Here is a 14766-nt window from a genome sequence, read left to right as displayed (position 1 = left end):
TTATAAAAATACCAATCCTAAAACTAATTGAAAAGATTAAAGGAAAGAAAAATTGCCCAAATCTGTGTGAGGTCCTGTCCTAAGGTAAAGATTTAAAAGTAAAACAAAGCAAATCAAGAAATGTACAAATAAATCCCCAGTCAAGAGACTTATAGGAAAAGAACTCGTGAGAATTTATGAGAGACAGAAAAATAAGGAAAGGGTGTGGAGCAATGATTAGAGAACCAAGAGGTAGGCAAAGTAGTTTTGGTGGAACTGAATACCTGGGAGATGAGGTAAGTGCTTACCCATCATTGAAAGGTGGACAAGAGTTAGAATTTTACAGTTAAGAAACATATACTGACAGGGGCACCTGGTGGCTCAGTCAGTTAAGCATCTGCCTTCAGCTCGAGGCTCAGGTCATGATTCCAAGGTCTTGGGATCAAGCCCTTTGTTGGGGGAGTCCCTGCTCAGCAGGCAGCATGATTCTCCTTCTCCCTCTGTTGGCTGCTCCCCCTGCTTGCACTCTCTCTCCCCCTCCTCCTATTAAATAAATAAATAAAATGGTTGTTTTTTTTTTAAAGAAACATATGCTGATAATTTAGTCTTTTGAGTGATGTTGAACAATGAGACTATAAAAAATCAGAAAAGGCATGAAAAAGTTGAGATAAATTAGTTGTAGTTAGGATGGAAATAAATGTTTGCCTCAGAAAGAGAAATGTCAATTCTATACTATATTTTATATATCAAGCACTAAATTTAGTAATCCAGTTTCACAGCTTTGTTTGTTCCCTGTTTTTTGATGACTCCTAAATTAACCCCAACCATGGTTCCTCAGTTAATTACTAGTCTGACATCTCCATTTGTGTTGTGGAAATTTAAATGTCTCTTAAATTTTAGATATAAAATATTTACCATTTCCCCCCAAACTTACCTCTCCAAGACTTTGACTCTTTTACTATTCGAGATAAAATCTTACGTCATCTTTGACATATTCCTATCCTTTACCAAGATAGTTAATTACCAAATGCTGACAAATACTCTACGATAAATGTTCATCACTTTGTTTCTTTTCTTACTACCACAATCCAGGATGCCATCACTCTATTCCCATTGATTATATTAGCCACTTTGCTCATTGGTCCTCCTCTTTCATTTTTCTCCCTCCTTTAAACTGTCATCGTGCAGATTGCAGATTCATCATCCTAAGCACTGCATGTCCTCATCTTAGTCATTTCCACAGATAAAGTAAAAAACTCTTTTGATTAGCACTGAAGGCTTTCCATAATTTGTATCCCTCTGATCTATTTATCCTTCATAATCTCATTGTCCTCAATATCTCTTGGCTTCATTTATTCACTACTTCAACCAATATAATCTATAATGGGTGAGACCCCACAATATGATCTGGTCATAAAACAATAACAACTTCAACAATAATTAATGACATGGACCAGACCCTAAAATGGTCTTGACTAGAGGTGAAAAAACTGCCACGTAAAAATAAAAAATAAAAAATACTCTCAATGTCAATCCATGTTAGGGTGATCCATGGAAGACCTCAACAAAGAGGAGATGAGAGAGTTGAGTGATGAAGTTGACTGGGAGCTCACTGGGTGGACTTGAGGGTGGACATTTTAGGCAGAAGAATCAGAGTGTGCAAGGACATGGAGGTGGAAACGAGTTTGGTTGTTCATGGAATTCTGAGTAGTTTGAACTGGCTGCAACATAGATTAGAAACAGGTTGAAGAATGAGATGAGATGATACAGGGGTTGCCTTAGAACAGGGGCACTGTTTATTTACAGTAACAAGAAGAAAAAGCAGAGTGTGGGGTATAGATGAAGAGAAGTTCACAAATGTGGTGATGGAGTTGTAAATATTCTCTTCTGACGCTTTTAATTTTCTCAGTTGGACCAGGAAGTAAGGTTATCAGCTAAGATTGAGGATGGGGCAAATGATGCTGGAGGTTTGAGGGGAAAAAGAAGTATGAAAGAGCTTTCAAAGAGAGTGGGAAAAAAATCAACAGAGGATGTATTAACACACACACACACACACACACACATACACACACTAACTTGTTCTTCTGGAAGCATCAACCCAATTTATTTTTATCTGAGATCCAATACAATACATCATACACACTCCCCTCCAAAGCCACTTCTAATCTGAAAACCTTGATTATTGGCCTGGCTAGATTAAAGTTTTCCAACTTTGCCATGAAGATAGCATATAGTGGGATCCCTGGGTGGCGCAGCGGTTTGGCGCCTGCCTTTGGCCCAGGGCGCGATCCTGGAGACCCAGGATCGAATCCCACATCAGGCTCCCAGTGCATGGAGCCTGCTTCTCCCTCTGCCTATGTCTCTGCCTCTCTCTCTCTCTCTCTGTGACTATCATAAAATAAAATTAAAAAAAAGATAGCATATAGTTTAGTAAGTATCTTCATTAATAAGAGTGTTAAACTGCAAATTCTCAGACTTTTTCAGAATTTGAATTCATTAGATCTGAGGTAGTGTCTTGTAATCTGCATATGTAATAAGCACTCTCAGGTGATTTTGATGAAGGCTGTCTTCCAATCACACTTGGAGGAGCCCCAATATTTAAGGCAAAATCTAAACATCTTTGTGTGGCAACAAAATCCTTGTTGTTGCCTCTGTATGAGGATTTTCCAGAGAAACAGAAACAATAGGATATCTCTTTCTCTATTTCCTTCTCCTCTCTTTCTCTTTTTCATCATTAGATAGATAGATAGGCATATAAATAGATATATAACCATAGAATCTATATATCTAAGATAGAGATATTTTATTTTAAGGAATTTCTTCACACAATTGTAACATTGGGTAAGACTGGAAACTCAGGCAGGAATTTTTTAAAAGAGAGAGCTCTTTTTTTAAAAAAAAAAATTTTATTGTTCAATTTGCTAACATTTAGCATAACACCCAGTGCTCATCCCATCAGGCAGGATTTCTACTCTGAAGGCAGAATTTTTTTCTTCTCATGAAAAGCTCAGTTTTACCTCTTAAGGCCTTCAACCGATTGGATGAGGCCCACTTACTTATAGAGGGTAATCTTAAAGTCAACTGATTATAAATGTTTATTACAGTTACAAGAATACTTTCACAGAAACATGTAGACTCATGTTTGATCAAACAACTTGGCACTATAACCTAGCCAAAGATGACACTTAAAATTACTCATTATACTGTCCAGCTTCATCTTTGGCCAAACCATGACATAGTCTGCGGCAAGGAAGTTGAATTGCTGGCCATTCTTTGAGCACTGCCTGTTGTTCCATCTTACTAGATTGTCTTCTCATGCCTCTTTATCTGGAAAGTTACCCAAATCCCTATTTCAATTTAGGCAATACCTATTTGTTATCCAAATGAAACACGGTGAAAATACCTAACTTACTCTAGGTTGATCATAGCATGCTACTCTACACAAGATCTCTTTGAACTATAACCATAAATAAGCTAGTAAGAAAGATGGACACTGCTCTTACTCAACATAACACTTCATATTTGTATGTGTTCTATGTATATAATAGGGACATAATAAATAAAATGGAATCATGATCAGATTTCAAGAATTATGATAGGCTTTGGTATAAAAAATTCCTAAGACATTTCTGTTTTTCTCCCTTCTTCCTCTCCATCCTGGCAAGGGCTTCACTTATTGATACTAACTCTGTCACTGGTGGGAGGGAACAAGGCACCATTATACTCCTGAAAAATAATTTCATAGCACAGATCCAGAGAGGTTCTATTTTAAACTTCTTTCCTTTATTCTTTTCCTCCCCATTCTTTTTCCCTCCTTTCTTTTCTTTCTTCCTTTCCTTTCTTTTCCTCATACTTCTGCTACTACGATGCTTAAATTGAACTTCTGGGGGTGAGCAAGAAGAAAGAAGTAAAGATATGGAATGACTGTGATTTTTTTCTGATATACCTTTTATATTCATATCTTTTATTTGCAGACCAGTCATAGCTCCCCGTCCATCTTTGCCGCTATGGATGATTGCCCTCATTGTGTTTGGAGTATTGGCAATCCTGGGAATAACTATTGGTCTCCTGGTTCATTTTCTGGCAGTAGGTTGGTAAAGAATATATTTTTATTTATTTCAGTTTGTTGTAAACTTTATTTCCATTTCTACCAAAGACATAGAGATAATTGCAAACAATAAATTACCTATCTTCCTTTAAAATGGCCGTCAGTGACCCAAGACCCAACACCTATGGGACACTTATCTTCAGTTTTTAACACAAGAAGCTGGAGTAGTCTTGAAGAAAGCACCTTAATTTATGGACTCTCCGAATTATGATGTAGTAATCCTGACTTCTCTCCCTTGTTTATCCCAATTCACCTCTAGCAGGTTGCTTCAGCTGGGAGATAGAACACACACCAAAAAAAAAGGCACATTACTATGGTTCACTTTTATTTTCACTACTGTCATTCTGTAGGGTCAAAATAGGATTCTATGGAAACATGTCTCTCTCCCAGACCCTGAAGTCTCATTATTCTAATCATAGAATCATTGAAAACTTTTGGAAAGACCTACATTCAACTCATCTTGGGAAGAGATGTATCTATCTCTCTATCATTCCTCACTCTAGTGTGTAGTTCACATTTTGGAGAATATTTGCTTCATAGTTTTCAGTCTGGAGTTATGGTTTTCTTTTGTTTCCTTGGAAATGAGCCCCTTACCCTTGTCTTTTGGTCTTTTTATAATCTTAGAGGAAGGAGAATGTAAAGGAAGTGCTTTTACTCTGTCAAATTTAAATAAAAGTGTTCCCATAATTTATGCTTAAACTCTGTCGTACTCCAGAACACTGTACAAAAACAAAAGTGTGTGTGTGTGCACGTGCACGCATGTGTGTGTGTGTTGTGTGTAAGCTGTAAGTTTTCTTTACAGAAATAAGTTCCAAGTAATCAAGTTATGGAAAAGTTATAAAACAATTTCTTTCTTTCTGCCCCTTATCCATCTTTCTCAATTCATATTGTCATTTGAACTACCTAGAGAAATGGGAATGTTAATTATAAGGTGCAGGTGTGCCTTATGAATATCCCATCCCTAAAGGGTTGTTTTCATTTCACCAGGTACCAACAGAGCTCAGTGACTGATTTCACAGTGACCTTAGCATAATGAGCCATCTCTGTGACCCATTAGGAGTACTGTACAGAATTAAATTAATATTCAATTCCTTGTTCTAGTGTGTGCTTTCTTAGTCTTAAATGTCTTAGACATAAAATATTTAGTTTTCCATTGGCTCTTGGAAAAGTGCACCATGCAGTTATAATAAAAAGTTTGTATCTTGTCAATTCATACATTGAGGAATATTCATGGCAGCCTGATTATCATAATAGGTATAAATACTTAAGAATCTAAATAAAGAACTGAAGGATGAACTGTGAACACTGAATTATAAAAAAGAAAGTTGAATAGTTTCAAGATATATATATTTTTTATTACTTATGGTAAGACCTACCATTGCAAAGTTTGAGTTCTACAGTTAAAGATCCATGACCCCAGACAGACTAACTACAAAGAACAATGTTGGTTTACAAATTATTATTCATAAATAATCCATTTCCAGCATTTTCTTTAGAAGTTTCTGATTTCTTTTTCTATCACCTTTCTCACTGTAAAATATTTTCACCACATTTATAATAGTAAGTCATATTTTATTTTAATTATGGTGCTTTCCTTCTCTACATTCATATAGAACCTATAAACAATTACCATTATCATTTAATTACATCATATTATTACTCATGTAATGATTTCATTCATATTGAGCCTGTCTCTTCCATCACATAGTCTTCAAAGGTAATGCAAAATAGTATTAATACTTATTTGGTTCTTTCTATATGTTATGGGCTGTATAACAACTTCATATCTATCACATATTAGAGGTAAGATGTATCATATATCAAATGGCTTAGTATCGATGAAAATTTGGGAAGGAAGTATAATGGATTAGGTGTGTACTTTGTAGTCAAATCAAATTTTGATCCTTGGCTCACAGTAGCTGTATGATATCAGCTAAGTTACTGAATATCCGAGACCACATTTCTCCTGAAAAAAGAAATGGGTATACTTCATATGTTTTTTATAAAGTATCTTCCCATGGTACATAATAAATGGTAAAAATCTTTACTCATAGGCTGGTGGTTATGTGGCAGAAATCTCAGTTATAGTGTACAGTCCTGTCTCAATCAAGATATTACTCTTCTTTCTTACCTTTGTATATATCTATATCTGCTGCATTATGGGCCTGATAAACACTTTTCACAACACCGAGGACTTCTAATCAACTGTGCCAGAAAGATATACAGACTTTATCAATGTCAAATATGAGCGCAATATTTACTAGTTGATATTACTGTGTGATCTATATTTGCATTTGAAATCCATTTCATTTAAATAACTCTTGGATCATGTTTTTATCTCACAGAAAACACGACATACTATTACCAAGGCAGCTTTAAAGTGTTGGATATCCCATATAACAGAAATTATCAAAAAGAGACATCACTGGAAAATAACTATCTTAGCAAAATTCTTGAGACTAAGGTAAATTAGGATTTTCCTATATTTATTTCATTGTTAGTTCACTGAAATATAAATATATTATTGGAATTTGATATTTGATTCTATGTTCTCTTTAACAGATGGTTGATGCATTTCAAAGTTCTAGCATTTACAGACAATATATTAATTCTCAAGTCATCACGCTGATGTAAGTAACTAATGATAGTTAGAAAAGAGATCAGTCTGTACATACATACATATTTCAAGTAACTCTGTAAAAATAATTTTGAGAGTCAAAAAGCCAATAAGTGACTAACAAACAGAATTATCCTAAGCTAAATGTCAGAATGATTGTTCAATATAAAACCAAGCAAAGATTGGACTATCTAGTTTATTCATTAGATCTATTGAGAATTTATTATTCATTAAATGCCTCATCACTCAGGTTTCTTAAGACTTTATATCCAGCAGATAGCAGATGATCCCTTTGACCAATGTTTGATAGTCTAACATTTTTTATTTAGCAGTAGTATAAATACAGACCCTGTTTTCTCATATCTCTCTTCTTGCAAGTCAGCTAAACACCTGTGGAACTACCCAGAATTCTTACAAGGTAGAAAGGAGCAGATCTACACCAAGCTGTGATGACAAGGAGGTCCTTCTAGTCCATAACAAGGAGTAAAATAGGCAACGTGTCCTCTGCATGTGGGTTTAACATAGCATGGAATAGCAGAAGGAGGCTTAGAACAGGAATTAATCAACCTGAGCTCACCTTTTGCCACTCGGTAGCCCGAACGCCTTGGGTGAATCATTATATGACTTTGAGTCTGCTCACCTATCTGTAAAATACTGAAAATAGCACCCTCACTGCCCCTCTCATAAACCTGTACTCAGGACCAAAGAAGATGTGTATATAAACACATTTCCAATGAATTGCTTTTACCTTCATCAATGCCACCAGACTATGCCTAGCCCTTTTCCCCTTGCTCCTGGAGTTCGTGAGACTCTTGAAATTGCAGAACATGTCAAGATCTTAACTAGTATTAACCTTGAGTGTTGATTTTAGTATTGGAAAGAGATTGGAGGCTAAAATTGAAGGGCCCAGGTATCTTTCAGAGATAATTGCAACCACTGGAAAGTTTCTGCTTTGTTCTCCCATTAATGCAACTCTAGGTATCCATAGGCAGTGTGGGCCCAAACGTGATGGAGAGGTTTTAGGACAGAGATTTTCATTTTGGTATACCCTTCTATGATAATCAAACTTGTGTGATCTGAGTTTTTCCTAGAGCTGATTACCAATTTATATGACAAAAGGTTAGTTATCTGTCATGGAGAGCCAAAGCATAATAATGCCACTTCAGATGCTAGACTCAAAGCTGCTTGACAAGCCCTACATGTTCATTAGTTAGCCTCTTAGGTTTCTCACATCTTTATGTCCAAATCAATCTTTCTTGAAGACCAAAGTCAGATTCATCTTCCTCAAGCATGGTTTTATTCAACAACTTCTCTCTACTGCTACCCTTGGCTAGTTGAAAGTCTTCCTCCATCTGAGCCCAATCTCCTGGACACTATTGTCTCTGTGACTGGGTAAAGGAAGACAGTACAATGTAAAAAGCCTGTGTTATAGAGTCAATTGTACTGAATCTGTTCTGAGTGTAGTAGCTATATAACTTTGCACATATTAGGTAACCTCTCAGAGCCTCCATTTTCCTCTGTCCATAAAATGCAGATAATGACACCTATGCTACAGGGTTGTGATGGAGGTTAAATGTGATAATAAATGTGAAAATAAGTACCTAGAACACAGCATATGTTCAGTAAATGCTAATTAATTGTTGCTATCCTGTTATTCTGGAATAGTACTCCTCTTTTTCTCTGTCCGATGAAATTTGCTGCTTGATAATGAAGTAATAATAACAATGTTTTAAGGTCCAATGTGTATGTCATCTCTTCCATGAAAATTTCTCTGATTCTTTGAGTAAAAAATGACTATCCTTCTTCTATTTGCAGATAAGATAAAATAAGTATCATTGCTTCTGCCTAATTTATTGTAGTATTTTGTATACATGTCTTATCTCCTAGAAATCTGGAAATTCCTGGAGGATAGGAACTATTTGTTAGTTACCCTTGCATCACTAGTAGCACCTATTCCAGTTATTTGTCTATAGCAGTTGCTCAATAAATGATTGATGAATGCATGAATAAGTGAGCCCAGTTCTTATGTGGTACTTTTTTTTTTTTTTGGTACTTCTTTTTTAAAAGAAGATTTATTTATTTATTTTAGAGACAGATTGAGAGCACGAGTGGGAGGGGCAGAGGAAGAGAGAGAGAGAGAGAATCCCAAGCAGACTCTGCACTAAGCACAGAGCCCAACTCAGGGTTCAATCCCTTTTACATGGTACTTCTACCCTGTGCTTCAGGCCTTTCCTATTTTTCAGATTTGTAGAACTACTTGTCCTCTAAGATGAATATCATAGCTGCATGCATACTGTCACCAAATAAATGTAGGCAGATGGATGATCCTGTGATTACTCAAAAGTGAAGGTACTGCACAAACCCATAATAAGGCAGAATAAGTAAAAATTTGAAAGACCCAAGAATGAGGAAGGAAACGTTATTTTTTGGTAACATATGAAATATGTTTATCTTGTTGAAACATATTTATCTTGTTTCCAGTCCTCATAACAGCAGTGTCACTGCACATATATGGTTGGTATTCAAGGCTCCCAGATCAATGAAGGAAAATACAAGAAGAAGAATTGAAAGCGTCTTACGCCAGATGCTGAGGAACCATGCAGGCTCTTTGACTACAGATCCTAATTCGCTTAGGCTCATGGGTAAGCTTATGTATTAAATAGGAGCAGCGTTACTCTCATTTTTTTATTTCTAACATATATTACAAGTACCATGTGCAAAGCTGATACTCAGTTTTTTGAATGAATATGTCATTATTTTATATCAGAGCAGTAATTTATGTTATTGAGAACAGAATAATCAAGTCATAATAATGCCATATCTGAAAGCAGTTCTGGGGGGAAAACTGCTTCTCATTATAAAACAAGTAGTAAAATTTTGAACAGTCCCTATAAGTAATGGTGTGTCTTAAATATTTTTCATAATCTCCTATAATTTTCAAAAATAGCATACAATTTGTCTTTATAAGATAAGTCACTTTTTAAAAGTTATTTTTGTTTACTGACAGGAATCAGGTTCACTTGTGGCTCTTCTTCTTCTAAGAAAAGATACTGGCAATTTTCCATCTTAGATAATAAAGAATACAGTTTCAACTAAATAAAAAAAGGTCTCTCATGTGGAACTATGATGGTGGTATTTTCGTATCAGACATTCACATCTAGTAAAAGAACAATTCAAATAATCTGATATTCTGTCCTTTCTACTGACATTTTATCCTGATAGTCAAAATTATTTCTGGACTGTTCTACAGTGTTGAACCTAGCATCTTACTACATTGGCCCCACAGTCAATGGATTAATGCTAGGTATTATATTTACCATGAGCTTTTTGTTTTATTTCAGAAATCAGTAAGGTTGATGCTGAAAAGATTATCAACAACCGTAAGTCCAGAAACTTCTTATTTAAATGTGCGAGATGGGGATGCCTGGGTGGCCCTGCGGTTGAGCGTGTGCCTTTGGCCCAGGGCGGGATCCCGGAGTTCTGGGATGGAGTCCCACATCAGGCTCCCTGTGAGGAGCCTGCTTCTCCCTCTGCTTATGTCTCTGCCTCTCTCTCTGTGTCTCTCATGAATAAATAAATAAAATCTAAAAAAATTGTGCGATATGGTCTAAGACATAATAGGATTTATTACTGTTAGCTAGGCATACTTCTAATTAAGTTCTTTACATACAACTCATTTAATCTTCACAACAATCCTAAAGGTAGATATTATTATCATCCCATTTGAGACCTGGAGAAACTAAAGCACTAAGAAGTGAAATAATCTGCCCAAGTTCATCCAGTTTGTGAATGGTGTGGTCAGAACTCAAATTAGGGTTGCAGAGACTGTGGACTTACCCATGACTTTATCTGCCTCCCACAGCTGTCATAATCTCCAAGTGCTGAAGTATCTTGGAGATACTATGCTGGGTATGGAGATGATCCAGGGGCTGCTAGTGATTCCTATGCAGATTACATCCTGTCCTCTTCAGTGCAAGATATTGTCAGATAGAACCACACTAGAATAACTCAGCTCACTCTCTGCTTTATAATCAAATAAGCATTATCTTCCTTCTCTCAATGGAACAAAACTGACTCTGACAGGCTGTGGGATACGAGCAAGGATGTCAGCAACATATGATAGAATCAAGGGAGGTTCCAACGCTCAGAAAGGAGAATGGCCGTGGCAAGCAACTCTCAAAAAAAATGGCCAACACCACTGCGGGGCATCTTTAATCAGTGAAAGATACCTGGTGACTGCAGCACACTGCTTTCAAAAGTAAGTTTACCATGTTGCCCAAGACCAGGGACACAAAAGACCCTGGAATAGCTCCAGTCTTCACCTGTTATCCCAGCTTAATTATCAGTAGCACTCTTGTCTCAAGTGTTCTCGTTTGGAAGATAAATTATATAGGAAGCCATTCTAAGATATTCCTGCATTACCTGCAAGAATTCAAAGAGTCATTCATTCTTGATACTACATTTTTTTTTTGATACTGCATTTTTTTACATGATTCTTATCTCTCGTCACTTCATACTCCAGATATCCCTAACTACTCATAGTTGCTAAAACACATCATCGTGTTTCATACCTCCCTCCTTCTCTGCACATGCCTGGCCACTTCTCTTTATCTTTCAGGCAACTATGACTCAGCTCTATAGTCTTACCCAAAATGCTACTTTCCCTAAGAAATCTCTGTTCCCTAAAGCATGCAGATTTAAGTTCCCCTGTTCTGTTGCCCTGCTAATTATAAACAAAGTATTTAAGCAAATTATAGCTGTGTTTATGCCTTTCATTAGACTTGAAGTCATGACTATTAATTTAAATTTCTATATTCCCTTTGCTTTACATAGTATATGGTATAGAGACTCATACAAGATTTTTTTATTTTTTATTTTATTTTTTAAATTTTTATTTATTTACAATAGTCACACAGAGAGAGAGAGAGAGAGAGGCAGAGACACAGGCAGAGGGAGAAGCAGGCTCCATGCACCAGGAGCCCGACGTGGGATTCGATCCCGGGTCTCTAGGATCGCGCCCTGGGCCAAAGGCAGGCGCTAAACCTCTGTGCCACCAAGGGATCCCAAACAAGATTTTTTTTAAATGAATTTAAAAGGTCAGACTGTCACTGCTAATGAGCAATAGAGCAAGGGAATATTGTCATGAAAAGAGTACATTTTATGCAGGCCGTATTTCTATTATTTTGAAATAAATACAAAATACATAATTTTTGTTTCTTTAGGACAAAAAATCCAAAAAACTATACCGTCAGCTTTGGCACCAGAGTAAATCCCCCTTACATGCAACGTTATGTTCAACAAATTATTGTTCATGAGGACTACATCCAGGGTGAACATCATGATGATATTGCAGTTATTCAGCTCAGTGAGAAAGTCTTATTTCAGAATGATGTACATCGAGTTTGTCTTCCTGAAGCTACACAGGTTTTTCCACCAGGTGAAGGAGTTGTTGTTACAGGATGGGGAGCGTTTTCATATAATGGTAAGTTCAGTGAAGGCTTAACATAGTGTTTGAGTACAAAAGCAGCAAGAAAAAATAGTGACCAAGGTACAAAGTCAAAGGCATCATTTACTTAAGGATGCCTAGTTCTCCCAGGAAATGTCTCAGGAAATCATGCATATGGAGTTATGGCTTTGCAAATTGCCTTGGTTTGGAGCATTCTGTGGAAACCAGTTGGTTATAAGAACTCCCCAACATGGAGAAACTAATTGAGAAAGTTCTGGGTCAAAGATATAAGAAGAGAGGTAAAGACATAGAAAGGCAGCATTTAAAAGATTTCTAATTATTCTTTGAAAATTTCTGTTTTATTGATTGGGGTGAGGAAACTGAGTGGACTTTCTAATATTAAGAATGAGCAAGAGTCAGATATAGGTTTTATGCACAGAGGAAAGAACAAGTTTTCCATCCTGTTCTGTTTCAGAGCAGCTCTTTTACTGGTAATGTTTACTTCCTTTAGGTAAATACCCAGAGGTACTTCAGAAGGCACCTGTGAAGATTATTGACACAAACACTTGTAATGCTAGGGAAGGATATGATGGTTTAGTATCAGACACAATGTTATGTGCTGGGTACTTGGAAGGAAATAAAGATGCCTGCCAGGTAAGTCTGGACACCAGTCACATCGGCCACACGGTGTATAAATAACTGCTGTTATTTTAGGAAAATCATCCATATGGAGACAATTCTACGCTTCAGTTAATTTGCACTTTGGCAATTCTGTTAAACTCTTTCCAACTTTGGTGCTAAAGTAATTCTCCACTACATGCAACATATGTTTTTAAGTGTTTAACAAATAAGTTGGCCAAGCACTGACTAAAGTCTTTTATAAACAATTTATTTAATCCTCGTCACAACCTTGTGATAGAGATACTATCATTATCATTTTACAGATAAGAAAACTGAGTCAGAGAAAGGTAAAGTGATTTGCCCAAGAACACATAGCTAGTAAGTGGAAGAGCTGGAATACAAACCAAGGTAGTCTAGCATCACAGTCCATAATCTTAACCATATTTCAGTAAAAGACTAATCTCAGAAAATTTTCAACTAATTTCAGCCCGTTTCTCTTACCTTCTTGGACTTCTCGTGGTTGGGGTCCTGACGACTTTTCTTAGATATGAAGCCTTGTTCTCCAAATACATCTATAATATTTGTCTCCCAAAAGCTTTCTCATAGAACTAGACCTTATAACTTATCAGTTCATGCTTTCAAGATTCAGGTCAACACCAAAGAGTTCCAGAGAATATATTCCAGCCAAAGATGAGGTGAAGGGCGATGCAGGGATTTACACCATACATTTTTCCTAGAGTCTGATTGAAGCATGAATCAAAAACTTTATCCGGGCTTATTACTTAGTAAAGCGTCTGGAAGTTAATTCTCATAGTGATCAATATTCTTTGTTTTATTTAGGGTGACTCTGGAGGACCACTAGTTCATCCCAATTCTCGAAATATTTGGTACCTTGTTGGAATAGTCAGCTGGGGAGAAAAATGTGGTGAAGTCAATAAGCCAGGTGTCTATATGCGAGTGACTGCCTACCGCAACTGGATTGCCTCCAAGACTGGTATCTAAGAGAAAAGCATCTTTAGCAACTATCTGAAGTCGTTTTTGCCTGAGGTTACTTTCAACCTTATTTAGTATGCATTTTAAATCAGTGTGTATAATGGCTGTTTTGAAAGAACTGTGGCCCCAAGGGAATATTTATGAACTTTGATTTTAAGCAAACTTGCAAAACAGCAAATCTCATATTTAGTCAAGAAGGCCTAAACAAAGAAAGTGCTCCTATCAAAAAGGACTATTACTATTTCTCTACTGCATGAACCCAAATCATGGCTGTCTTGCCATAGCACAAAGCTCTTGGTTTTAGTCACTCAGACGTTCTGGAATTATGAAAGTATGTCCTTTTCCATTGTCCTCTCTGGCAGCGCTATGAGAGACTGAAACTAACACTTTCTGAGGGTTGGGTTGGAACGTGCTCTCTCTGGCTTCATGTCATAGCATTTGAGGAAAGGGTATGGTAGTAAACTGATTCTGGCCAGAACTGAGGCACTGAATTAGAGTCTCTTGTTTGTATGAGGGTCTTCAACTCTTGAAATCACTGTGAAATAATTTCACCATCAGCAAAACTCAGCGAAACACATTTTAGACCTACAGAGACCAGGTACACTAATTCTTCAGTGTTGATACAGGGTTTCTGGAAATTCTTCATTTATAACACATGTATATAGAAGTAGCTATGAACCTGGAAAATGTATAATGTATTTTAATTAAAACAAATTTGAAAGCAGACTGTCTTTGTTTAATGACAAATTTCTTTCTTTTTTTGGTGGTTTTGTTTTATTTTTATTTTATTTTATTTTATTTTATTTTATTTTATTTTTCTTAATGGTCTTTTTCAGGTGGCTTTTTCTTTTTTTCTGTTCTTGTTTCCGCTTGGTCCGTGGGTTGAGAGAAGGCTATAAGGTAGTTTAAAAGCTATCTTCTTTTCTTTTTTTTCAAAGATTTTATTTATTTATTCACCACACACACACACACACACACACACACACAGAGAGAGAGAGAGAG

General features: G+C 36.4%; 1 protein-coding gene across 1 annotated transcript; it reads left to right on the top strand.

Annotated features, from left to right (window-relative positions):
• The first annotated feature begins 212 nt into the window (after positions 1–212).
• On the top strand, positions 213–13773 carry LOC121474079 (transmembrane protease serine 11B-like protein). The gene is made up of 10 exons (XM_041726886.1): positions 213–275; positions 3937–4069; positions 6433–6551; positions 6650–6717; positions 9186–9346; positions 10046–10084; positions 10788–10962; positions 11927–12186; positions 12662–12804; positions 13612–13773. The coding sequence occupies exons 1-10, from the start codon at positions 213–215 to the stop codon at positions 13771–13773; spliced, it is 1323 nt and encodes a 440-aa protein (XP_041582820.1).
• Positions 13774–14766: the final 993 nt, after the last annotated feature.

The sequence above is a fragment of the Vulpes lagopus genome, chromosome 12 (genome assembly GCF_018345385.1).
Source record: "Vulpes lagopus strain Blue_001 chromosome 12, ASM1834538v1, whole genome shotgun sequence".
Lineage (NCBI taxonomy): Eukaryota > Metazoa > Chordata > Mammalia > Carnivora > Canidae > Vulpes > Vulpes lagopus.
The sequence above is the reverse complement of the archived record's forward strand: the minus strand, read 5'-3'. Positions and strand labels throughout refer to the sequence as shown.